The 27,006-nt window shown below is 41.3% G+C and overlaps 2 protein-coding genes across 6 annotated transcripts; both read left to right on the top strand.

The window, feature by feature from the left end:
* Positions 1 to 7,394: 7,394 nt before the first annotated feature.
* On the top strand, positions 7,395 to 17,573 carry LOC113593764 (uncharacterized). The gene is made up of 3 exons (XM_053216181.1): positions 7,395 to 7,558; positions 7,689 to 8,099; positions 16,870 to 17,573. The coding sequence occupies exons 1-3, from the start codon at positions 7,395 to 7,397 to the stop codon at positions 16,928 to 16,930; spliced, it is 636 nt and encodes a 211-aa protein (XP_053072156.1). The 3' UTR covers positions 16,931 to 17,573.
* A 26-nt stretch (positions 17,574 to 17,599) lies between these two features.
* On the top strand, positions 17,600 to 22,011 carry FAM200B (family with sequence similarity 200 member B). Of its 5 annotated transcripts, none has more exons than XR_008296409.1 (4): positions 17,600 to 17,822; positions 19,211 to 19,392; positions 21,542 to 21,663; positions 21,790 to 22,011. XR_008296409.1 is itself a non-coding variant. In XM_053217556.1 (4 exons), exons 2-3 carry the CDS (start codon positions 18,172 to 18,174, stop codon positions 21,659 to 21,661), a joined length of 1,341 nt encoding a protein of 446 aa, XP_053073531.1. In that variant the 5' UTR covers positions 17,600 to 17,822; positions 18,069 to 18,171; the 3' UTR covers positions 21,662 to 21,663; positions 21,790 to 22,011. The 5 variants fall into 5 exon arrangements, 3 of the variants coding, with proteins under 3 accessions (XP_053073531.1, XP_053073532.1, XP_026915577.1); XM_053217556.1 differs by having other exon boundaries at positions 18,069 to 19,392; XR_003414081.2 differs by lacking the exon at positions 19,211 to 19,392.
* Positions 22,012 to 27,006: the final 4,995 nt, after the last annotated feature.

Genomic DNA, 27,006 nt, shown 5'->3' with positions numbered 1-27,006 from the left:
CTACCTGTATTTGTTTACCAGAATTGCCATAACAAAGTAGTACAGATGAGATGGCTTAAACAACAGAAATTTATTTTCTTGGTTTTGGAGGCTGGACTTCTGAGGATCAAACTGTCAGCAGGTCTGGGTCCTCCTGAGGGCCCTTTTCTTGGCTTGTACGTGTCTTCTTCCAGTGTCCTCACACGGCCTTTCCTCTCTCCATGAGTTCTCTGTATGTTCTAACTGCCTTCTGTTATCAAAACACAAGTCAGACTGGATTAGGGCCCCCTCTCAAAGGCCTTATTTTAACTTAATTATTTCTTTAAAGACCCTATCTCCACATACAGCCCCATTCTTAGATATCAGGAGTTAGGGCTTCAACATATGAATTTGGGAGACACACAGTTCAGTCCCTAACACCACCTCTAGGCATTATTAGCCAGAGAAATTTTAGCACATGTTTGAGCATGCTGATGGCAGTTTAGTTCATAATACTAAACAGACTGGATAATTCAAGTGTGCTGTCTTTCTTTTTTTTAATGTTTATTTATTTTTTAGAGAGAGAGAGACAGAGTGTGAGTGGGGGAGGGGCAGAGAGAGACACACAATCTGAAGCAGGCTCCAGGCTTTGAGCTGTCAGCACAGGGCCCGATGTGGGACTTGAACCCACGAACCACGAGATCATGACCAGAGCCGAAGTCAGACACTTAACTGACTGAGCCACCCAGGCGCCCCAAGTGTGCCCTCTTTCTAAAACGTAATGCTGTACCATCTAGTAGTGAACAAGAATGAGCTATAGCTACATGCATAAATTTGCACTTCAGATTCTTACAAAGAGTATTAAGTGGAAAAAAAATCAGTTACAAAAGTGTATATGTAATATAACTCCATTTATATTAAGGTGAAAAAAGGCAAAGATAAGTACTTATTTGGGGGATACATCTACGTAGCCTTAAAACTATAATAAACTCTAAAGAAAAGAAAGCTAATCAACAATAGCCAAAGTATGGAAAGAACCCAGATGTCCATCAATGGATGGATGGATAAAGATGTGGTATACATACAATGGAGTATTACTCAGCAATCAAAAAGAATGAAATCTTGCCATTTGCAACTACATGGATGGCACTAGACGGTATTATGTTAAGCAAAATTAGTCAAAGAAAGACAAATATATGACTTCACTCATATGAGGACTTTAAGAGACAAAACAGATGACCATAAGGGAAGGGAAGCAAAAATAATATAAAAACGGGGGTGGAGGGAAATGAGACTCTTAAATATGGAGAACAAACAGAGGGTTACTGGAGGGGTTGTGGGAGGGGGAGGGCTAAATGGGTAAGGGGTAGTAAGGAATCTACTCCTAAAATCATTGTTGCAATATATGCTAACTGGGATGTAAATTAAAAAAATAAATTAAATAAAAATTAAAATAAAGAGAAAGTCCCACCAAAAAAAAAAAAAAAAGAAAGAAAAGAAAGGTAATGAGTAACACAAAATTCACGACAGGGTTTCCCCTGGGAAGGAAAGAAGGGGGAATACATTCAGAAAAAGGCATAAGAAACTTAACAAAGGTACCTCAGCATTCCATTTAACTTAGATGGTAGGTATATGTGTTCATTTTATTATTCTTTCATGGAGTAATAAAAAATGTATCTGATCTTAATTCCTGGTTTGGAGCTCAAAAAACCTTGGCATTTCCTGAGAGATAGGAATGTCTTGTTATTCTGGAGTCCCTTTCAACTTTATGTGAGTTTATGGTAATGAGGGGACTCGAGCAGGGGTTGGGCATGTGAGGACCTTAGATTCAGGATGGAAACTGGTCAGCTGAGAAACAATCAGGTGATTACAGGGCAGGAACTTTCAGGCCCATCACCCTTTTTCCAAGTAGGGGAGAGGAACTAGAGATTGAGTTCAAATAGTCAATTACTTAATCAAACATATCTACTCAATGAAATCTCATAAAAAACCCTGAAACAACTAGGCTCAAGCTTCCAGGTTGGTGGATACACAGATAGGCCGGGACAGTGGCATACCCAGACAGGTCATGGGAGCTCTGCACCCCCATGCCTCCCTTAGTTTGCCCTATAGATCTCTTCCATTTGGCTGTTTCACTGCATCCTTTACAATAAAACTGTAATAGTAAGTACATCACTTTCCCAAATTCTGTCAGTCATTCTAGACAATTTTCATACCTGGGGAAGGGGTGTGGTTGTCATGGGCATCCCCAAAATTTGCAGTTAGCTACATAGAAGTGGAAGCAGTTTGGGGATACCAGAGACTTGTGGCTGGTGTCCTAAGTCAGGGCAGTCTTGTGGGACTGAGCCCTTGCTTGACCTGTGGCTCTGCTCTAGTTATACTTACATTATAGGATACCAAGTTGGTATCAAAGGATTGCAATTGACTTTAAAAATAAAGGAGAGGGGACGCCTTGATCTTGGGGTAGTGAGTTTGAGCCCCATGTTGGGTGTAGAGATTAAATAAACGTTAAAAAAATTTTTCAATATTGCTATTGAAATAATGTATCTTTATTTTTTTTTAATTTTTTTTTCAAGTTTTTTATTTATTTTTGAGAGAGAGAGCATGAGTTGGGGAGAGGCAGAGAGAGAGGGAGACACAGAATCTGAAGCAGGCTCCAGGCTCTGAGCTGTCAGCACAGAGCCCGATGCAGGGCTCGAACTCACAGACCTTGAGATCATGACCTGAGCTGAAGTCAGACACTTAACAGACTAAGCCACCCAGGTGCCCCTGTATCTTTTTTTAATGCTTATTTATTTTTGAGACAGAGAGAGACAGACAGTGCAAGCCAGGGTGGGGCAGAGAGAGAGAGAGAGAGAGAGGGAGAGAGAGAAGGAGACACAGAATCCAAAACAGGCTCCAGGCTCTGAACTGTCAGCACAGAGCCCAATGAGGGTCTCAAATTCAGGAACCATGAGATCATGACCTGAGCCGAAGTCAGATGCTTAACTGACTGAGCCACCCAGGTGCCCCTGAAACAATGTATCTTTAAATGAGGTATATGCATGTATCACACACTCTCTTCTCTCACTTATATATCATATACTTAATAAGGAAAAATTCAACTACGTGCATTTAAAATCAATAAGACACCGTGAAGTAGCACATACCTTTTAACCATGGGGCAATCGTTACCCAAATGTTCTAAGTCTTGAAAGAGCTGGGATTGCCTGTATCCTCACATCTAATCTTTTAGCCTAATAAGAGCTTCATTCTTTTTATGCACAAAACATTACCAATCTGGCCTTTTTCCAGCTTATTTCCCAAGAATTTACTTAGAATCTGGCACACTAAAAACCCAACTTCATTGCTATTTGCCTCAGTCCTGAAAAAAAATACATAAATCAAATTATTCCCAGGTGGCATTATAATGACAACCATTTGATTTTCCCCAGGTTCAGAATTCCAGAATTCAATAATAATTCATAAGGAAACCATAATTCATGCAAAAAAAGTTATGTTAATTTCATGCATAGGTTTACTAAATATATATTTAATAGAGTCTCAAAATAACCTTTACCTGAAATAATATTTGCCAAATAACAAGAATGCAATAATTTTTGGATCAAAAAAAAGTCTTTGATCTTCTTAAGTACTCATTTAAATATATTTGCCTCAAACTGGTTCCTAAGTTTTTTAAATTAAAGCTAGCATTACAGGGGTGCTTGGGTGGCTCAGTCAGTTGTGCATTGAGCAGCTGACTCTTGCTGTCAGCACATGATCTCATGGTTCATGAATCAGGCTCTGTGCTCTATGAGATTGAGCGACCCCCTACTCCTCCCACACTCACACTTTCTCTCTCTCTCAAAATAAATAAACTTAAAAAAATAAGGTAGCATTAGAAAAGTAAACAAAATAAATTAAACCTAGTATTATACAATAAATTGGCTTTTGATTATAATATTTTATCATAGAAAATATTTATAAGGTGACTTTCATAGGACATAAATATGTGTGTATATACATATACCATGAACTTACTTATCATCACATATAAATTTAGACCCCTGGGAGCTGTCTTTTCTCTAAATTATGCAAGCTCTTGGGGTGCCTGGGTGGCTCAGTTAGTTAAGTGTCCCACTTTGGCTCAGGTCATGATCTCGTGGTTTCGTAAGTTTGAGCCCCACACCGGGCTTGCTGCTGTCATTGCAGAACCTGCTTTGGATCCTCTGTCTCCCTCTCTCTCTGCCCCTCCGCGGTTTGTCCTCTCTCTCAATAATAGAATAAACACCGAAAAAAATAAATTTTATAAGCTCTTAAAGCTTTAAACCCATTAATTTTTTTAAGTTTATTTATTTTGAGAGAGAGCAATCCATGGAGGGGCAGACAGAGAGGGAGAGAAAAATCCCAGGTAGGCTCAGCATCGTCAGGGAGGAGCCCAACACAGGGCCGAACTCATGAACCTCAGCTGAAATCAAGAGTTGGACATGGGGCACCTGGGTGGTTCAGTCGGTCAAGCAGCCGACTTCGGCTCAGGTCATGATCTTGCAGTCTGTGAGTTCTATCCCCGTGTCAGGCTCTGTGCTGACAGCTCAAAGCCTGGAGCCTGCTTCAGATTCTGTGTCTCCCTCTCTCTGCCCCTCCCCTGTTCATGCTCTGTATCTCTCTGTCTCAAAAATAAATAAACGTTAAAAAAAAAAATTAAAAAAAAAAAAAAAAGACTTGGACACTTAACTGAGCCATACAGGCACCCCAAACCCAGTAAATTTTTAAATGACACACACACTCACTGTAAATGTTAACAAAAAATGATTTCAAGAGAAGGTAAAACAATTAAAATAACTTGAAATGTCACTTCCTTCTTCTGCCTTCAGTTTGGCTAAATGAAAGTAAAATAAACTGCTACAAAGTATATTTCTCACTCCTCTGCAGGTTCATATTTACAGACTATCATAATGTACTTAAGGTATGAACAAGTGCCTCCTCAAAAAATGTTTTACTGATATCCAGAAATATAAAAACAATCCTTCAAACTACATTGTTAAGTCTTTATTCCTAGCACTGACCTAAGACTCCAAGGTATTAATAATTTCTCAACAAACTAAAATCTTTATTCTTTAATAACTCTTAAATGCCTATCCAGAAGGAGAGATTATTAAGGAAGATAGCCTTGAATAATCATTTACTCCTGCTCTGTTTTTGATTTATTTCTGTTATGGAGCAAGGCAGCACAGATTTTGATTACAAAAGATTCTCTTGATTCTTCTACACACCCTTCAATCTATTTAGGAAAGATACATACAATTCAGTTAAAAAAAAAAAAAAAAAAAGGAGGGGCACCTGGGTGGCTCAGTCGGTTAAGCGGCCGACTTCGGCTCAGGTCATGATCTCGCGGTCGGTGAGTTTGAGCCCCACACTGGGCTCTGTGCTGACAGCTCAGAGCCTGGAGCCTGTTTGAGATTCTGTGTCTCCCTCTCTCTGACCTCTCCTGTTCATGCTCTGTCTCTCTCTGTCTCAAAAATAAATAAACGTTAAAAAAAAAAAATTAAAAAAAAAAAGGAAAGAAAAAACCCACTGGTGTCAATTCAACACTGCCTTTTACAATTACGCCTTCCTATAATAGAGCAATTTCTTTTCTTTTTGATGAATTGTTTATCATTGTAACTCATATTCCCACACTGTTCAGGATTTCACTTACAATTTTCTTTTCTATCATAAAACATCCTCTCGGTTATATTCCAGTGGTTCCCAAACCTCCTTCTCCTCCTCAAAACAAACAAAAAAAAGGAATACCTCTCATCCTTGGCTGCTGGGAGTGTAGAATGGACCACTCTATGAAGGGCAGCTGTCAGTACTTATCACATTTACAAATCCCTTTCCTATAAGGGGCGCCTGGGTGGCTCAGTCAAGCTTCTGTCTCTCGATTTCAGCTCACGTCAGGATCTCAAGGTTTCCTGAGCTCCAGCCACCAGTTGGGCTCTGCACTGGCAAAGAGGAGCCTCCTTGGGATTCTCTCCTTCTCCTCTCTCTCTGCCCTTACCCCACTTATGCTGCTTCTGTCTCTCTCAAAATAAATAAACTTAAAAAAAAAAAAAATGCATTTCCTACCTGACCCAGTTCTCTTCAGACAATCTGACAGTTACCTGTGCAAATGTAGGATATGACATGTATTCATTAAAATATTGTTTCTAGGGGACCTGGCTGTCTCAGTCCGCAGAGCACGGGTTCTTGATCTCAGGGTTGTGAGTCTGAGCCCCACCTTGGGTGTAAAGGTTAAAAAAAATTGTTTTGAATATGTAAAGGCTGGAAACAAGTGTGTACATATAGTGGATTGGCTATAAATTGGAGTATGTCCACAAAATGGAATATGTCACAGCTAAAAAAAGAAAAAAAAACAAAAAAAAAGAGAGGAAATGTAACTAGACAGTGATAAGGAATATCCAGAATATACTATTAAGTGAAAAAAGCAAAGTGCAAAACAATGCAGAAAATATTGAAGAAAGAATGGAGGGAAATAAGCATGCATAGTCATATTTGCTTGTATTTGCACGAAGACTGGAAGGATAAACAAGAAACTGATTAAAAATGGTTACCTTTAGGGGCGCCTGGGTCGCTCAGTCGGTTGAGCCACCGACTTCGGCTCAGGTCATGATCTCACAGCTTGCGAGTTCAAGCCCTGCATCGGGCTCTGTGCTGACAGCTCAGAGCCTGGAGCCTGCTTCTGCGTCTGTGTCTCCCTCTCTCTCTGCCCCTAACCCACTCGCATTGTCTCTGTCTCTCTCAAAAATAAAGAAACATTAAAAAAAAAATTTTTTTTAAATGGTTACCTGTAGAAGACTATGAGGGGCAGTACTGGTGGGGACTAGGAAGGAGCATTTCTTCTGTGTAGTTAGTGCTTGTAAAATATTTACTGATTCATGTCGTGTGAAGTCTGAGTTAAAATAAAAACTCCTGCACCTAACATTTTTTTCTATTTCTTAAAATCATAATAAAAGGCAATAAATAAATAAAAGGCAATAAACGGGCGCCTGGGTGGCTCGGTTGGTTCTTAACCAACTCTTGATCTCAGCTCGGGTCTTCATCTCAGGGTTGTGAGTTCAAGCCCAGAGCTGGGTCACCACCACCACCACCCCACCCCCTCCACCCCCCATCCCTCTAACCTCCCCACCACCCCCACCACCGGTACTGGGTATAGTCTACAAAAAAAAAAAAAAAAAAAAAAAAGGCGATAAATATATCAACCTGAAAAGTCGCTGGTTTGTAACAAAGATGCACTTATTTGCACTGATTTTGTCAAGAATTTAAAAGTGTGTTTTGTTAAAATCATTACAGGGCAGAAACATAAATATGTACTTATATATGTATTTTAAACCTAGTTTAATGAAATGAAGATGTATGTTAAAAGTCCGTGAGCTGTTAACCTAAAGAGACACAAGACTATGATCATTAAATACAACATGGGTCTCCAAACAAGTAAACCAGGTAAAACGGTAATGAAATTCAAAATTCCCTACAATCGTCTTACGAAGACCGTCAGGGGTAGCGTGCGCTCAAGGGCCACTCGGGGGTCACGGGAGCGCGGGGGGGCGGCGGCCGAGGCTGGGGCCGCGCTGACCTTGCAGTAGGTGCGGCTCAGCGCCACCTCGAACTTCGCCTGGTTCTGGTGCGGCTGCTGCGCCAGTTGAAAGGCCTCCTTAACCGACAGCAGCTTCTACTCCGCCCCCATGGCGCCGTGACTTGGCTGGGACGAGCTTCGTCCTTACAGGGGTACTGCGGCCCCGACAGACGGCGGGACCAGACAGACTGCGGGACCAGACTCCAAATCCGCCTCCGGCTCCGGCCCGCCCGCAGCTGAGCACCCAGGGCGGGGTTACCGCCAGAGCGTTCAAAAGAACTCCCGCGGGACAAGCAAATACCGCGAGACTACCGCGACACTGCCGGGAGGCGAAAATTTCGGCCCTGTCCGCCGTTTTGCGCGTGCGCAAAGGGCCGAGCCAGTGTTGTTTTTTGTTTTTTGGGTTTTTTTTCCCGGCTGGAAGTGAGATGTTTGTGAGTGGTGAGGTTAGGCCGGAAGTGGTGTTGCGTAGGGAATGGGGGGAGGGGGGACGAGCTGAACCGCCGCTCGTCGGGCGAAGCGGGAGGCTTGTGGTGCTGGGCTGGAGGTGAGAAGAAAGGCAGCCTCTGATAGGGATGGACCAGAGTCTGCTAACGGGAGATATCCCGGGTTTCATTGGGGGAGGCACCTTCTGCTTTCGCACAGGGGACGAATTGAGGCCTCCCGGGGCGAGAGGGACAGCAATCCGGGGTCTGAGCGGAGCTATTCTAGGGTCGGTTGGAAGAGGCAAGCTGAAATTCTTAGAAGGCCTAGTTGGGCCCGAGAGGACTGAAGAGAAGTCAGGAATCCGCTGGAAAGAGGATAACATGTGAATATGCTTGAAGGTGATACCTGCAAGTTCCTACCCTTAGGATCTAGTGTCCTACCTAATGAGTGCATCGAGGCAATACGGTAAACGAGAGTACAAGAGACAGAAGGTAATTTTAGGTTACGGGTTATGAGACAGATCTGCAGTGTCTTCAGGAGGGAATCAAGCCTTACATATCCTTTACAAATGTAGACTATTTCATACAGACAAAAGTATAAATCATACATTGTGTACTCGCCACCTAACTGCAGAAATAAATTACATAAATTCCTTGATAATATAAATTGAAGTCCTTTGTCTGACCCACGCAGTCTCATTCTGTTCCCTCTTGCCCAAGGTAACCACTCTCCCAAGCACTTTTATGCTTTAATTTTAACTACATATATAGTAATGTTTTGCATAATTTTAACAATCAGCAGTGTATATACCCTTCTGTAGCTTGCTTGTTAACTTATGTTTTTAAGATTTACCAGTGTAAGGTAACTCTGGTTCATTCATTGTAACAGGTGAACAGGTATTCCCTTGTATTAATTTTTCAGTATTCATCCTTTTTTTTTTTTTTTGCTCTGTATGCCCAGTGCCTGATACATTGTAAGTTCCTAAATATTAGTTAAGTGAATGAATGCTGTAGCATTTGAACTAAATCATTTAAAGAATGAATAAGATCTCAAATGACTTAAGGATATTACATACAAACAGAATACTAGTCAGAAGCAGAATCGTGGAAGTGCATGACAAATTTCAAGAACTGTGGTAGTCTTAGAGCTTAAAATATAGAATTGTATGAAGGATAAGATGAGGCTTAGATTTAAAGAAATTGTCCTGAGGAGAATGCACTAGCTCAGAACGATTAGAGGTTTTTGAATTGTGAGAAAACTGATCAAAACTAATTTTTGTGAGTGCCTGGCAATAAAAATAAATGAAAAGCTGTACTTTTATTTTTATTATTACTTTTTTAATGTTTGTTTTTGAGAGAGATGCAGAGCGCAAGTGGGGGTAGGGCAGAGAGAGAGGGAGACACAGAATCTGAATCAGGCTCCAGGCTGCACAGAGCTGGACACCGGGCTCGAACTCACAAACTGTGAGATCATGATGTGAGCCAAAGTTGGGCACTTAACCAACTGAGCCACCCAAGTGCCCCAAAAAGCTGTATTTTTAGAGGATAATATTCATAACACCATGGAGATATGTCTAAGATGTAAGAATTAGTGTCAGGGAATTAAAGATCACCTGTTATGCTTATAGCAAGAATGATCATTGCATTAAACATATAAGACAATCATGCATACTTGCTTAAAATCCTGAAACGTTTTCCTAGACCATTCATTCATAGCACCACTTTCCTGAAGAACTGTTTCACACCTTCTGTCAAACTTGCAACATTTTCTACTTCTGTGTTCCACGTAGCTGACACCTTGCTGATACCTTTCGACCTGTTTCAGTTAAAAAAGGACTTACCCCCCTGGAGGCCTGGCAGTCTGAGTCAGAAGAGCTGGAGACTCTTGATCTCCGAGGTCAGGAGTTTGAGCCCCACATTAGGGGTAGACATTACTTAATAAAAAAATAAACTTAAAAAAAAAAAGGAAGGGGTTTCCCAGGCTTTCATTACCACTTCTACCAGGTCTATACCCTAATACATTCCCTCTACTATTATTGTAGGTGAATTGTCTGATTTAGGAGAGGGAGTACGCTCTTTAAGAATGCTTTTTGAGGGTGCCTGGGTGGCTCAGTCTGTTGGGCATCAGCCTCTTGATTTTGGCTCAGGTCATGATCTCACTGTGGGTCCAGCCCTGCGTTGGGCTCTGTAATGGCAGTGTGGAGCCTGGTTGGGGTTCTCTCTGCTCTTCCTCCCTCCTGTGAGCATGCTCTCTGAAAAATAAATAAACTTAAAAAAAATACTTAAAAAAAATATTTTTTAATGTTTATTTTTTTGAGAGAGAGCGAGAGACAGAGCTCGAGAGGGGAAGGGCAGAGAGAGACACAGAATCCGAAGCAGGCTCCAGGCTCTGAGCTGTCAGCACAGAGCCCGACGTGGGGCTCGAACTCACGGACCATGAGATCATGACCTGAGCCAAAGTCGGACGCTTAACCGACTGAGCCACCCAGGCACCCCCCCGCCAAAGAAATACTTTTTTAATTCAAGTCTGAAGCATAGCCAATTATAAACTCCTGAGAGGATTGGGTTGAAATAGGAGTAATAAAAATATTTTAAAAAACAATGCTTAAATGACAGTTAGTTTTGTCTAAAAGAATAGTAATTCAAACTTATAAGTGAGATACTAGTATTTTACGTGAGTTATTTTTAGGTAGATTTAGGTGCTAAGCTTTATAAACTAAATCTAAACATAGTTTACATGTATCTTTGTATAAGACCCTTGTTTCTGCTACTTAACATTATAAGCAGTTTATTGTAAAATAGGGTATCTTTGATTATCCCATTTTAAAGAATATGTTTTACTAGCCTTTGTCTTACCTGTTACCAAATTGTTCAAATATAGTTCGGTAATTTATTTTTCACTGACTGGTAAAAATAGTGTCATTCGTTCTCTCGTTTATTTCAAATACATTTACTGAGTACCTACCATATGACAAACACATTCTAGGAACAGGTAGGTAAGATTCATTTGTGCAAAATCAGTAACCTGAAACTGTATCACATAACTATGTTAGTGCATCTTGCTTGGTATATAAGAAAACTTCCCGTACAACTAGTTGGTCAACTTAATTGAAATTCTGTCCTAAAGGATGGCTACACTATATGCACATCTGATTAAATAGCATTATTGCTCGGAAATGACAATGGTCAACCTCAATATGTCTATCTTAAGCATCAGTGCACACGTTTATGATCTTTTAAGTTTTGGCCATGAAGGGATCTGTCCCAGCAGAGCCCATTTGGGCTATAGAATTACACTGATGTACTTGCCCATGTTATGTATGGTATGTGTATGCTCTGATGTACATTGACTCCTAATTACGAATATGTCTCTTCAAATTAAAATTCCCCAACTTATGGTTAGACCAAAAACAGGTTTGAGCCTATCCCCCAAAACTCCTATGACTTCCCATTAAGAGAAGTTAAACAAAAGGAGGGCAGACAAAAGACTTTGTAGCACATTTAGCCTCTTTTCCCTTTAGCTGTATAAGGTAAATATCTATAAAATACCTGGGGGAACATGGCATATTTTATCCTTAAAATTGTAATGGCTTGTGGAGCATCTGGCTGTCTCAGTTGGGAGAACATGCTATGCTTCATCTTGGGATTTAAAGTTCAAGCCCCATGTTGGGTGTAGAGATTACTTAAAAATAAAATCTTTAAAAACAACAACAAAAACCTCTAGTGATTTGAGATTTCTTGGAGGGAAAGAAGTATTAAAAACAAGAAAGCATCCTTACTGGAACTTTTAACTGAGAGGAAGAGTCAATAATTGTTCTCTTTCACCTTTTAAGGGCAGCTATGTATCTAAGTCAGATTGCTTTTAAGGCTACTGTGATTTCCCTCCAACTCTTCTTATTCATTAAAAAGAAATCTAGATGCAGTTGAGTTTCCAACAATTTAGTTCTGGTTTAAACATCGATGATATACACCGTGCTCTGACATCCAAGAGAAATAAACTCTCTAGTCCTTACCAACCTATCTTGGAAGACAGGACATAAGAAAAGCTCTGCCTTTTTCAGACCATGGTGAAATATTTGGAACATGCCATTTTTCAAGGAAACCTCTAACCAAGATTAAGTCAAGGCATCTACCAGTCCCCGAATTCTCTCCCAGATGCACATCTTTTTAAGTATAGTCTGGTACTGTATACAGTAGATTTCTAGTTACTTAGGCTACTTAGCCATCGTTAAAGCATTTATAATAACTAGCCAAGTTGATATTTCCAAGCCCCTCCTAAGGCAACCAACATCTAAAATTGCCACCACTCTAATAAACCCTGACCTCTGTCCCTATCTGTAGGTCTTCCTGAGGGCACCAACCCTTTGTATTACTATAAACAGAAAACTATGCCAAGAGAGTGCTAGCCTAGAGACAAGGTGATGCATTTTGTGCTGTTGCGTATTACAACTTCATCCTACTCCTACAGCAACCCCCGTTTCCTCAGTGGCCTCTCCTGCCACTTCCCTGGCACCTTCCTGAAGCTGCATTCCAGCATTGCTCCAGGGTGCCTATTAAAGCTTTTCGTAAAGTTTCAGCCCTTAAATTCAAGATTTAACATTTGTCCAATGCTAAACTGACCAAACAGGACAGATTTCTCTTGACCAGCTCTTCACATTGTTATGCCCAGAATTCGTGATCCCCAAAGACCACTAGGGAGCCGAGTCCGATGCAAAAGCAAAGAGCCTTTATTCGAGCTAGCTCAAGCTCAATCCCCTACCTGCACCGACGCAGGTGAGATACCAGGGAAAGAGAGCGAGTTTCAAAAGGACAAAGGTTTTATTGGGGCCTGGGGGCAGTTGGTGAGGTAATGGCTATGGCCTCAGCCGATTGGCTGGGGAAGGGTCCTGGGGAAGGGTCCGAGTCCTGTTAGGCAGGTGAGGGGGGGTTACTCAAGGGGAGGAGGTGTGGTCAAGGTGAAGGACACAGAACAAGATGGAGTCGGCTGGCGTAGGCCCGCCCTTTCAACATCCCTGTTTCTCACTGAATTATGCCACATCGTGTGACCCATCTCACAGCCATCTTTACTCCTGCCTGTACCTCCAGATCTGTACCCTTCAGTTCTAACTTGCTTCTGTTTTCTGACATTTCATATCAGAGACCAACAAGGCACCTGAGTAGCATGCTAGGCCGTTATGACTCATGAGATCCTTGAGTAGTCCCTTTGGCATTTGAAGTCAAAGAAGAAGAATCAACAACTACACTTTGTCTATAATGTGTAATCTGTGTCCACAATTATGGTATGCTCCAGCAACAAAAAGATACACAGCCTTTGCTGATATCCTCATTTAAAATGCACCCATATGTACAGTCCAGCAGATTCCTTTGTATTTACCCACAGGAGTTGAAAAGTTATGTTCACACAAAAATCTGCAACTGATGTTTATAGCTGCTTTTTTGATAATTGCCAAAATTTGGGGATGCCTAGGTGGCTCAGGCAGGTAAGCGTCCAACTTTGGCTTGGGTCACGATCTCACCATTCATGAGTTCGAATCCCATGTCAGGCTTCATGCAGGCAGTGCGGAGCCTGCTTGGGATTCTGGCTCTCTCCTCTCTCTCTCTGTCGGCCCCTCCCCCACTTGTACATTCTCTCTCAAAATAAACAAATAAACTTAAAAAAAATTGCCAAACCTTAGAAGCAACCAAGAAGTCTTTCAGTAGGTGCATGGATAAATAAACTTTTATATCCAGACAATGGAATATTATTCTGTGGTAAAAAGAAATGAACCATCAAGCCATGAAAAGGCATTAAGGAACCTTAAATATGTATTACTAAGTGAAAGAGGCCAATGTAAAAATGCTTCATACTGTAAATTCCAGTTTATGACATTCTAGAAAAGCTAAAACTGGAGACATTAAAAAAAAATCAGTGATTACCAGGGATTGGAGGGAGGTAGAGATGAATAGGCAGAACATAGGATTTTTAGAGCAGTGAACATTTTCGGATATCATAGCGATGGATACATGTCATACATTTGTCAATTATTGTCAAACCATTGTTAATAGTAAAGTCATATAGGTATAATTAATGAAGTCTCACAGAAGAATATCACCAAGACTATAGCCTTTTCTTTATAGACTTTCCTGACATCTTTTTTGCTCAAATTTACCGTTCTCTGTGATGCCTCTTTCCAAGCTGGCTTTATAGTTGAAAGGGTAGGTCCCCACATAAATATAACAGCAATAGGCTGATGAATATTGATGGCATATAAATAATGTATGGCTCATTTTTTAAAAAAAATTTTTTAATGTTTATTTTTGAGAGAGACAGAGACAGAATGTGAGTGGGTTAGGGGCAGAGAGAGAGGGAGACACAGAATCCAAAACAGGCTCCAGGCTCTGAGCCGTCAGCACAGAACCCGATGCGGGCTCGAACTCGTGAGCCACGAGATCCTGACCTGAGCCGAAGTCCGACGCTTAACCGACTGAGCCACCCAGGCGCCCCTGTATGCTCAGTTTTGAGAGCTGCTTGATATTCCTTATACCCATACCTTGCTTGTGTCCTAGTATACAAGTCTGCTCTTTCACTCAGGTCAAGAATTGGTGGTAGTTAGAAAGGAAAATACTTAGTGTGTCCCCCTAATCAGGGGATTCTAATATTCCTCTCAGGTGAGTGGGGGAAATCTGCTCACCAGGCAAATAATAAGTAATCTTAAGATAATGTGTATTTCAGCTTTAACACTATGACTTCCTGGAAGAACTCAAGGAATGCAGGATTTATACTAAAAAATAACAGGCCTTATGGGGACAATGGGATTAGCACCAAACTATATGACTTTGTAGCTAGAGCAATAACAAAAATGATTCAAAACCTCTTCAGGATTTATTTTAATCAGGCATGATAAGACACACAGACACAGAAATGTCACACAGTAGGAAGTTTTTATACTCCCAGATCCCTAGAGGCAGGACATAGAGCATGCCAAGCCATGCAAGGGGCCACAGGGGGAAACAGGAGGTTTCAGGAGGCAGAGGGAGCAGAAGGGAAACTGCAGAAAAGCCTGTATTGTGGAAAAGCCTGGGTATTTTCTAGGACAGAACCAGTGAGTCAGGATGAGCTGGCTAAGCAGGTTTAAAATTGGGTTTTTGATTGATTTCAACAGGCTCTAGGGCATAGGGACTGTTCCTAGTTGTCAGATACCTGGCTCTGAGATGACTGGGGCGGAGGGGAATATTGCCTGAGTTTAAGAGCCTGATTGGGGTGGGGTGGGGTGTGTGTGCAGGTGGGGTGGGCTCTAGAAGGGTGAGTTTGCATATGAAAGTTGTGTTAACTGGTTGAGCCGGTTGCTATCTGTTGAGTTGTTTGCCATCTCTAGAGTAGTTTTGGGGGATGCCCAGTCCCTCTCTGATTCGTGAGAACCCGGATGCCAGAGTGCATCAAGAATACAGATAATAAGAAAATATTAATGCAAATGATTCTAATTAACAGTTATTCACGCTGTAAGATGTTGAATTTTTTTTTTTTATTTACTTATTTTGAGAGAGAGCGTGTGAGTGGAGGAGGGCTAGAGAGGGGGAGAGAGAGAATCCCAAGCAGGTTCCACACTGTCAGCACTGAACCAGATGTGGGGTTCAAACTCACAAACCGTGAGATAATGACCTGATCCGAAAGCAAGAGTTGGACACTTAACCGACTGAGCTACCCAGGTGCCCTTAAGTTGTTGAATTTCTAGTAAACACTACAGTATGTATAAGGCTTTACCTCCCTCCCCCAGAAAGGCGGAACAACTTGATGGACCGCTATGTAAGAAAGTGCTGTGTATGATACTAAGACCCAAATAACACCAAGGTCAAAGGGCAGTGCAGTGAGCACAGGTTTCCCCTTTGAAAATAGGGCATTCCTGTGAAATCCCCTGCTTTCAGAAAGTTGGTGTGAGGCCACTTTGCTTTTACCAAAGACCTACGTTAGTATGGTAACGGCTCTTTTCACAAAAGTGAAAATCCTCTTTGGATTTCTTTCAGTTAGCAAAAACAGGTATCAATGTAGGTCTGCCCTAGAAGTGAAATGGCATAACACAACCTTTTAGAAAGTGGGGGATACCTGTGCTTCTAGGATGGATATACCCAAACTGAACTGGGAGGAAGTCTAAAGTGGCAGATGAACCATGGGCCTCCATGGCTTGCTGTATTCTGCTTTATTAAGTGTACTTTGCAGTTTCTGATGCCAACTTCCAGGTTTATACAGACATCATTTTTTCTTTTTTTATTAAAAAAATTTTTTAGGGGCACCTGGGTGGCTCAGTTGGTTAAGCGTCTGACTTCAGCTCAGGTCATGATCTCACAGTCCGTGAGTTCGAGCCCCATGTCAGGCTCTGTGCTGACAGCTCAGAGCTTGCAGCCTGCTTTGGATTCTGTCTCCCTTTCTCTGCCCCTCCCCTGCTCATACTGTGTCTCTCTCTGTCTCAAAAATAAATAAAAACATTAAATAAAATTTTTTTTAAATGCTTAATTTACTTTTGAGAGAAAGAGAGACAGAGACAGGCGTGAACAGGGGAGGGGCAGAGAGAGACAGACAGACAGAATCCGAAACAGGCTCCAGGCTCTGAGCTGTCAACACAGAGCCCGACGCAGGGCTCGAACTCACGGACTGCGAGATCACGACCTAAGCTGAAGTTGGACGCTTCACTGAGCCACCCAGGCACCCCTGATATCATTGTTTCTATTTACCAATCTTGGTTTAGGTCATTTGCCTTACAGAAATAGACCTAAGCTGATATGACATAGTGATGAGAAGAGCTTTAAGCCTTTTGCTTCAGGACCCATGATCTTGGATATCCTGAAGGTTGCCATAGCTGGCAATAATAACCTCTGTATTCTAAAGTTTTAATGTCATCTCTCTGCTCTTATTCCCAGGCCAAGGATGCAGTCCAAGAAAGTTCTAAAAATATATCATCAGGTCCAACTTGGTAGTTGACCTAGCCATGGAAAGCCTCATTGGATGGATCCTCACTGGGTCAGACCATAACTGGCATTCTTAAAAACTCTTCCCATCATAAAGTATCAAGAAGGAAAATGTAGGATATATACCTACCACTTCAAGAAAGCTCCTGTACCAGCCGACAGCCTAACAGATTAGCTAGCTGCTTTGATCGTCAAGCAGACGTACTCAAGCTCAGCATAGCGCAGGAAAAATCTCTCTATGAACATTTTTCACATTCTGTGTGTGACCTATTAGCAGGTCATGAAATCAGTCTGTAAGTCACAGTGAAAGTTTTTTTAAAACAGTAAAATATATCAAGTGTTTTGTGTGATTCCTCTGCCAGAATTGTGCTACCAGGAATACTAAGGTCAATTTCAAGATCTGAAAAGAAAATTAACTAATGGAGGGCATATAATGAACAGAATGTATACTGGCTAAGAAATGGCTTTTCAAGCATTTGTCCACTGGTGTCTTGTTTCGTTTTCATAATAATAAAGTTGGTGAGCAGTCTAGTTTATGTTCCCGTGACTTACAACTAGATGTGAAGTCTGAGATGTTCAACTGAGATGCATTTGCAAACTATATTTTTTGGGAAAGATGTTATCTAGGCTATATATATATATATATATATATATATATATATATACACACACACACATACACACACAATTTTTTTAGTGGCATTTAAAACATTTTAATTAGCATTACTTTTAAAATGGATCCTATCGTTTTTAAAAGAAAGAGGAAAAATGAAGTGAAATGTGCAGACACTTGTTCAAGTTCAGCTGCTGCACCTGGAAATGTGAATAGTGACCATGTTGAGAGAAATACTGACTGTAATCTGCAAACTTCAACCTCGTTTGAGCCACATTTCAAAAAGAAAAAGGTAAGTGCAAGACGTTATAATGAAGATTATTTAAAATACGGTTTTATCAAATGTGAAAACCCCTTTGAAAATGACAGACCTCAGTGTGTTATTTGTAATAATATTCTTGCAAATGAGATCTTAAAACCTTCTAAAAAAGGCACTTAGAAACTCAGCATGCTGAACTTACTGATAAGCCTCTTGAGTATTTTCAAAGAAAGAAAAAGGATGTAAAGTTGTCTACACGATTTCTTGGTTGTCCTACAGCTGTTAGCGAGAAAGCCTTATTATCGTCGTATTTGGTTGCATATCGAGTGGCGAAAGAGAAAATGGCTCACACGGCTGCTGAAAAAATAATCCTTGTTTGGATATGGTGCGTACAATTTTTGATGACAAATCGGCTGATAAATTAAAAACGATATCTAGTGATGACATAATATCTCTTCGAATGTGCACTATTGCGGAACACTTAGAAACAATGCTGCTTACCCGGTTGCAGACTGGTATAGACTTTGTGATCCAGCTCAATGACAGCACCGGCCTGGGGAGCGGCACGACACTCTTAGTTTATGTCAGATACGCGTGGCAAGAAGATTTCATGGAGGATTTTTTGTGTTGTTTAAATATAACCTCACACCTAAGCGGGTTAGATATTTTTACAGAATTAGAAAAGTGCATTGTTGGCCGATATAAATTAAACTGGAAGAACTGCAAAGGGATTACAAGTGACGGAGCAGCAAGCAAAACCGGAAGACACAGCGGAGTAATTAAAAAATTGCCAGAAGTGACTAATAATGGCGCCGTGTGGAATCACTGTTTTATACATCGTGAAGCTTTAGCATCCAGAGAAATCCCACAGAATCTCTTGGAAGTACTGAAAAACGCAGTGAAAGTTAACTTCATTAAAGGAAGTCCGCTAAATAACCAGCTTCTTGAAACATTTTGTTCAGAGATTGGAGCTAATCGTACCCACTTACTTTACCATACCAAAGTTCGTTGGTTGTCTCATGGCAAAATACTAAGCAGGGTTTACGAACTCAGGAACGAGATCCACCTTTTTCTTACTGAAAAAAAATCTCATTCGGCGAGTATTTTGGAAGATGACATGTGGGTGATGAAATTGGCATATTTAACAGATATTTTTGGCATTCTTCACGAACTGAGTTTAAAACTACAGGGGGAAAATAGCAATATATTCCAACAGGTCGAACGCATCCAGGGATTCCCAAAGACACTATTGTTATGGCAAGCGAGGCTTAAAAGCCGCCGTCCGAGCTACGACATGTTTCCAAGATTTTTGCAACGTATCGAAGAGAACGTTATTAGTGAAAACCTTTTGAAAGAAATCAAATTAGAGATATTGGTGCATCTCACTTCTCTGTCTCAAACTTTTAACCATTTCTTTCCAGAAGAGAAGTTTGAAACGTTAAGAGAAAACAGCTGGGTGAAAGATCCCTTTGCTTTTCGAAACCCAGAATCGGTAATTGAGTTAAACTTGGTGCCTGAAGAAGAGAGTGAACTACTGCAGCTCAGTTCCTCATATACATTGAAGACTGACTACGAAGCATTAACATCGGCATTTTGGATTAAGGTAAAGGAAGACTTCCCTCTGCTAAGCAGAAAGAGTGTCCCGCTTCTGTTACCATTCACGACAACCAGTTTGTGCGAGCGTGGGTTTTCAGTCCTGACCCAGTTAAAAGCAAAGGAAAGAAACGGGTTGAAAGGTGCAGCAGATATGCGGGTGGCACTGTCCTCCTGTGTTCCCGACTGGAGCGAACTTCTCAGCAGGCAAGCACACCCGTCACCTTAAGTGAATCTTCCCTGATTTGTGTTCTTGTGTTTCTTATTTTGTGACATTTTTCTATGCTGAATTCAGATGCTAACACAGCATTGTATGTGGTAACTTGGTTTTTATTTTTGGCATATTTAAATATTAATGAAATCATAATGTAACTTTCCATTCTTTGACCAAAACTTTAATGAGCTTCTGTTAGAGGCCAGGAAGTATTCTAGAGACATTTGGGACGCAAAATGAAGAGAGCAAAGATCATTCTGTAGTGGAACTTCGTGGAACTGGCAGGGAGAGAGACAGACAGACCATAAATAACCCTTAAAATATTTTATTTTATTTTTTTTTTAATTTTTTTTTCAACGTTTATTTATTTTTGGGACAGAGAGAGACAGAGCATGAATGGGGGAGGGGCAGAGAGAGAGGGAGACACAGAATCGGGAACAGGCTCCAGGCTCTGAGCCATCAGCCCAGAGCCTGACTCGGGGCTCCAACTCACGGACTGCGAGATCGTGACCTGGCTGAAGTCGGACGCTTAACCGACTGTGCCACCTAGGCGCCCCACCCTTAAAATATTTTAAAGGTATTAAGTGCTATAGAAACAGCAATAAGAAAGAAGGCTCGGGAACTGTTATATGGGCACCAAATCATGAAGGTCTCTGTAGACCATCAAAGGGCCTCTGGGTTTTTGTCTGAAATGGAGAGCAGTTGAAGGATTATGCAGAGGAAAGATGTGATGTGAATTAGGTTTTAAAAGATTCACTTCATAGGTGCCCAGCTGGCTCAGTCAATAGAGCATGTGCCTCTTTTTTTTTATTTTATTTTTAATATTTATTTATTTTTGAGACAATGCGAGAGACAGAGTGCAATCAGCGGAGGGATGGACAGAGGGAGACACAGAATCTGAAGTGGGCTCCAGTCTCTGAGCTGTCAGCCCAGAGCCTGACGCGGGGCTCAAACTCACAAACCGTGAGATCATGACCTGAGCTGAAGTTGGACGCTTAACCAACTGAGCCACTCAGACGCCCCTAGAGCATGTGCCTCTTGATCTTGGGGTTGTAAGTTTGTGCCCCACATTGGGTGTAGAGATTACTTAAAAAAATAAAATAAGATGAAATAAATAGAAGACTGTGGCTGACATTTTGAGAATAAATGGAATTCAACGTTAACTTCCCTAAAGAGGATTTTCCTAACCCACCTTAGTTTTTGTTCCATTATTCCCTTTGTTTCTTTTCTTGGTAGTGTATCATTTGTAATATTTTTATTTATTTGATAACTGATTCTGTCAATCTGCTACCCTGGAATGAGTGCTTCATAGGAGCAGAATTCATGTCCATTTTGTATGATACACAGTAAGTGGGGATGTAATGTACATCTAATTAACAAATAATGATCTCTAACATCTGTAACTTGAGGTTGTATTCTCAGGAATAATTATTAAATGTGTGGCAAAGTCTCTTTTACATTTTTAAAAATATTTATTTATTTTTGAGGGAAAGAGACAATGTGCGAGCACGGGAGGGACAGAGAGAGGGGGACAGAAGCATGCTCTACATGGACAGCAGCGAGTCCAATGTGGGGCTTGAACTCCCCAACCTTGAGATCATGACCTGAGCTGAAGTCCGATTCTTAACTGACTGAATCACCCAGGTGCCCCCCCATTTTTTTTTTTTTTTTAACATTTTAAAATCTGATTTGGTCAGATAATCTCTATAAGCATTCAAAAATGGCATTGATTGATATGGCTTCCTCACATTGTTGCTGATAATTAAGCAACTTAAATTGCTTAATATGTGTTCCTCAAATTAATTTCAACTTCTGCCTTTATATAGTCACTGATTCCAGTGGATGGTGTTGCTCTTGGCAAGGGCTCTCTCTAAAATTGTAAAGGTGAGCAATTCCTTTCCATCAGCTACCATGCTTAACATTCTTGTAATATTTGTGTTTTCAGATTTTGTCTTCTATCGAAGGTGATTTTTTTACTTGCCTTTTTGGTACTCGAAATAAAGTGTTGGAATACAGTTCCCCAGGAATATCTCACATGTCTGCTCAGCGTGGATTCTCTGAATGAAGGTATTTGCATCCACATTAAGAATGTTTGTAAAGGGAGACAGTTGAGGATCATGAAGCTAGATACATACCAGGGAAGTAAAGATAAAACCTTCTTTCCCTCCCCTGAGTTGTTTGCTTGCATTCCAGAGTAATGGATAATCTGTCTGGAGACGAGGATGGGAAGATATACCAGCAACCCCACAAAACCCTAGAGTCTAATATCATGCAACCCACTGCATGATGGAGAGGTGACATCTGATCCTTACCATGTCACGCTGTGGGAGTTGGGGTATGGGGAGCTAACAAACAAAACTGATGTGTCTGCTTCTTTTTTTTTGGCTGTGAGTAATAAATTGTTTCTGACTCAAAGATCGTGTGTCTTTTTGTCGGTATATGACACTCTGCCGAACCCTTTGTGCAAGGCACACATTCAAGGTTTCGGGGATTAGGATCTGGACATCTGTTGGGTGGTGAAGGGGCGACTCAGCCTATCACAGTCCACTCTTACCAAAGACTCATACGCATCTTGCATGAGAAAGATACTCACCCATCTTGAATGTGACCAGAAGTCTCAGCCCATTACATCAGCTCAAGTCCAAAACCTCGTCTAAGTCTCACTGGCTCAAAGGCTCAAGTCTTCCACCTAAATCACCTAGATTAGGTGTGGGTACAGTATCTGGGTATAATCTATCCTGAGGCAAAATCTTGCATCTGTGACCTGTGAAATTAGAAACCAGTTCTGTGCTTCAAAATACCCAGACTGTTCTAGGGTAATAGTCACAACCCATTCCCATTCAAAAAGGGAGAAAAACATTAAATTCTGGTTCCTTTTTGTAACAGTTCCCTCCTTTTTATCTCTTTTACATTTTACTAAAAGCCACAAAAAAAACCCAGGACATACCTCCAATACTTGGCTTGGAAATCTCACATAAAATCCAAGTTCGTTGCTCTCAAGTCCTGTTTTCTATATAATTATAGGACATAATCCATCCTAAACTTCCCCTTTCTATCATTCTATAACAGAACCCCAAAAAACCCAAAAACTGTTGGTGAGGTGCTTCTGAGCCCTCACAGCAGTGCTTTTAACATCCAATTATGCTACAGTTTGTTTACAACGACTTAGGTATTCTTTTTTTTCTTTTTCTTTTTTAAGTAGGCTTCACGTCCAGCAGGGAGCCCAACATGGGGCTTGAACTCATGACTCTGAGATCAAGACCTGAAGTGAGATTCAGAGTAGGATGCTTGGGGCACCTGGGTGGCTCAGTCGGTTGAGCGTCCAACTTCAGCTCAGATCATGATCTCAGGGTCCATGGGTGTGAGCCCCGTGCGTCAGGCTCTGTGCCGACAGCCCAGAGCCCGGAGCCTGCTTCGGATTCTGTGTCTCCCTCTCTCTCTCTGCCCCTCCCCCACTCACGCTCTGTCTATCAAAAAATGAATAAATGTTAAAAAAAATTAAAAAAAAAGAGTAGGATGCTTAACCTACTGAGCCACCAAGGCACCCCAATGATACAGGTATTCTTTAAGACCATACAGGTTTGGGGTGCCTGGATGGCTCCATTGATTTCAGCTCAGGTCATGATCTCGTGGGGCTACACGCTGACAGCATGGAGCCTGTTTGGGATCCTCTCTCCTTCTCTCTGCCTGTCCTCCAGTCACTCTCTCTCTCTTTCAAAATAAATAAATAAACTTAAAAAAAAGGATGATATAGGTTTTCCCTACCATGCTCTTCACTCCTGAGACCTCAGAGACCTGAGTCTTTGACACCCGTATTTCTACTAACAGTCTGTTTTAAGGCAATGTAGATTTCTTCTACTGTGTTCCCCCAAATGGTTTCAGCCTCCGTGCAGTTGCAAACCACTTCCATATTTTGAGTATTTGTTCCAGCAGACTTGCCAAAATTTGAAGCCAGAAAAATCTCATTGTTTCGATGACTGTAGCTGCCTCATCTGTTCTCCAACTTCACCTCTGCTTTGGGGCACCTCCTTGCAGATTCTGGCCAAGATTAGCCAAGAGTAACTGTCCCTGGTGACATCCCAAGCTCAGTCTCGGAACTGAAGAAAACAGGGAAACAGAAAAGGGATACTTCCAGATCCTGCTCTAACAAGCTACCATAAACCTAGTGGCTTAAAACAACATGTATCTGTTTAGAAATGAGGTCAGAAGTCCAACGACAGTCTCCCAGGACTAAAGTCAAGATGTCAGCAAGGCTTGTTCCTTCTGGAGGCTCTAGGGAATAATCAATCTCTCCTTTTTTTTTTTTTTTAATTTTTTAATGTTTATTTTTGAGAGACAGAGACACAGACAGTGTGAGTGGGGGAGGGGCAAAGAGAGAGGGCGACACAATCTGAAGCGGGCTCCAGACTCCAAGCTGTCTGCACAGAGCCCAGTGCGGGGCTCGAACCCACAAACCGTGAGATCATGACCTGAGCCAAAGTCGGACGCTCAACTGATGGAGCCAATCAGGTGCCCCCCCATTTTTTTTTTAATATTTACTTTTGCAAGAGAGAGAGTGAGAGGAAAAGGGGCAAAGAGAGAGAAAGAGAGAGAGAGAGGAGGAGAGAGGATCCAAAGCAGGCTCTGTGCTGACAGCAGACAGCCAGATGTGGGGCTTGAACTCACGAACCGTGAGATCATGACCTGAGCCAAAGTTGGACGCTTAACTGACTGAGCCACCCAGGCGCCCCAGGAAGAATCTTTCTTTGCATTTTCAAGCTTCAAGAGTCTGCCTACATTCCCTGTCTCATGGCCCCATCCTGCAGCATAGCACCCCCAAGTATCTCTCTGCTTCCATCATTACGTTGCCTTCTCTGTGTCTCTGATCCACCTGCCTCCCTTTTATAAGGGAGACAGAGCGGGGACTGGACTCAGGCCCCCTCAACCCTAACCCAAAACCCAACATTCCTTGGCAGCTGGAACTCTAGGCCTCTTGAGTAGCATTATCTTGCAGGAATGCAAATGCAGCATGCTTACCTAAAGGAGGGACTTCATCATGTAGACTGGCAGAGAGCTAACCAAACCAGTCTTCGCCAAGGTGGACCCCAGTGCTGACCGTTCACCGACTTTCTCCCTCATTATAATACTAAAAATCCTGCGGGGGCGTGGGAGGGAGGGAGGGTGGAGATTGATCATGCTATTGAGACATGCCATACATGCTTGCCCCACTTCCTATTATCTCTTCCCACCCATTCACGCTTAGGTCACTCCTTTCCCTCCTCAGTCTCTTTAAAAACATTCCCTGGCCTTTGTTCCTGTTGGACGCCCATCAATTTCTATTTCTTAGGGAACCCAAGGACTGGAGCTGGTGATATAAGGACCCTTAAAAAGACATTGGACCATCCAGACAATCCATTATAATCTTTCCATCTCAAGATCCTTAACTTAATCACTTTTGCAAAGTCCCTCCAACTGTGTAAGGTAATGTATTCACAGTTTCCTGGGGATTAGGATATTGTGGAGCCGTTACTCTGGCCTGCCACAACAGAAAATAAAAACAAGAAGCAAATAAGATGATAAGTATTCAAAACATTCACTGAGAGAACATTATGAAACACACTGTGCTAAGACCTTTAAAAGCCTCATTTCTCTTCATCCTTTAGCAACCAAGAATGCCAGCCAACAAAAGAGACATTTTTAATAAGGAAGTCCAGAATTACTGAAAACTCTTAAAGTTCAAGGAAACAAAGTACAAATTAGTACTGAGTTCAAGGTTTTCAACGTGTGACCCTAGCTTTCCTGTCAAGTCTCAGGCTACACTCTATTTATCAATAAAACTAGCTTTTGATCTTTTTCTAGAAAAAGTCCCATGCTTTCCCATTATTCTGCCTTTGCTTGAGCAATTGGTACCATCTGAAATCTCTTTCCTCCAACTCTGGATGTCAGCATTCTATTCCTTTTTCTAGAACTTCCTATAAGGGGCATAATAAATTATATATATATTTTTTCCTGTAGCTTCTTTCACTCAGTGTGAACACTTTTAGATGCTTCAGTGTATCAGTAGTGTATGCCTTTGCATTGCTGAGTGGTATTCCATTGTATGACTAGATCACAATTTGTTTATTCTTTTCTTGTTGGACATTTACATTGTGTAGTTTGGGGGCTTTATGGACTAAGCTCAATGAACATTTCATGTGTAAATCTTCAGATAGACATGTGTTCATCTTTTTCTTGGTAAATATCTTCTTTGGTGAGGTATCTGTTCAATTATTTTGCCGATTTAAAAATTTGTGTTGCGTTTCTTGTTGTTTCTGAGTTGTTGAGTTCCTTCTATTTTCTACACACAAGCTTTAAATCAGTAATCAGCATTCACATTATTATGACCTGTGAATATCATTCACAGTTAAACTTACAGTATTCTATGATTGTTTCCTTTCTTGTAAACTTCTTGCTCACCCCAGAGGTAATAACTATCTCCCCTCAACCCCCAGCCAAGCTTATTTGTTTATGTACTTGGTATTCTATTTAGTTTCCATGTATTGTGCTCTGGGAATGATGTTTCTAAGGAAAGAGAAAGAAAGAAAGAAAGAAAGAAAGAAAGAAAGAAAGAAAGAAAGAAAGAAAGAAAGAAAGAAAGAAAGGAAGGAAGGAAGAAAGAAAGAGGAAGAAAGAAAGGAGGGAGGGAGGGAGAGAGGAGGGAAGGAGGGAGGGAAGGAAGGAAAGGAAGGAAGGGAAAGAAAGATATCAAACACATCACCTAAAATACAGACTGATACTTAAAAAAAATTTTTTTTACTGTTTATTTATTTTTGAGAGAGAGAGAGAGAGAGAGAGAGAGAGAGAGAGAGAGAGAGAGAGCACAAGCAGGGGAGGAGCAGAGAGAGAGGGAGACACAGAATCCCAAGCAGGCTTGAATTCACTCACAAGCTGTGAGATCATGACCTGAGCCAAAGTCAGAGCCTTAACCCACTGAGCCACCAAGGCGCCCCCAGACTGACACTTTTGAATGCATTGAGAGATTCATGCGTCTTGCAGAGAATTTGACCATAATCATAAGTGTCCATAGGATACCAAGCACACAAAGAAGTGTGGGTGGTGGGTGAAGAAATGGGGAAGGGAGGAGGATAACAGAGATTAATTCTTTCCTCTAGGATAAGGAGAAAGTTCACAAAAAAGGAAACAGAATCATAGAATACCACAAGCTCAGCCATGAATAATACTCACAGGTCATAATAACGTAGATGCTGATTACTGATTTCAAGCTTGAGATAAAACACTTGGGATGATGAAAGGCACAGAAAGATGCCTTCTGAGGATGTGTGAGGTTAAAATTAAAATTTCCTTTTCCATCCTAGGAAGTCAAAGAATAATATCCAAGACAGAAACATCAAGAAACAGCAGATAGCCATGTTATTTGGAAACGCAGAAGTA

This window comes from Acinonyx jubatus, chromosome B1 (genome assembly GCF_027475565.1).
Source record: "Acinonyx jubatus isolate Ajub_Pintada_27869175 chromosome B1, VMU_Ajub_asm_v1.0, whole genome shotgun sequence".
In the NCBI taxonomy this organism is placed as follows: Eukaryota; Metazoa; Chordata; class Mammalia; order Carnivora; family Felidae; genus Acinonyx; species Acinonyx jubatus.
This window is presented reverse-complemented; position numbering and strand designations above follow the sequence as displayed.

What these genes read in the sequence shown, in the direction of transcription:
- LOC113593764 (XM_053216181.1), top strand. Translation starts at nt 7,395, where the DNA reads ATGGGTCTCCAAACAAGTAAACCAGGTAAAACGGTAATGAAATTCAAA. An exon ending in GGGGCCGCGCTGACCTTGCA is followed by an intron (nt 7,559 to 7,688) that starts GTAGGTGCGGCT and finishes GGCTGGGACGAG; the next exon opens with CTTCGTCCTTACAGGGGTAC. An exon ending in CTTGTGGTGCTGGGCTGGAG is followed by an intron (nt 8,100 to 16,869) that starts GTGAGAAGAAAG and finishes TCTTATTCCCAG; the next exon opens with GCCAAGGATGCAGTCCAAGA.
- FAM200B (XM_027059776.2), top strand. Translation starts at nt 18,172, where the DNA reads ATGGTGCGTACAATTTTTGATGACAAATCGGCTGATAAATTAAAAACG.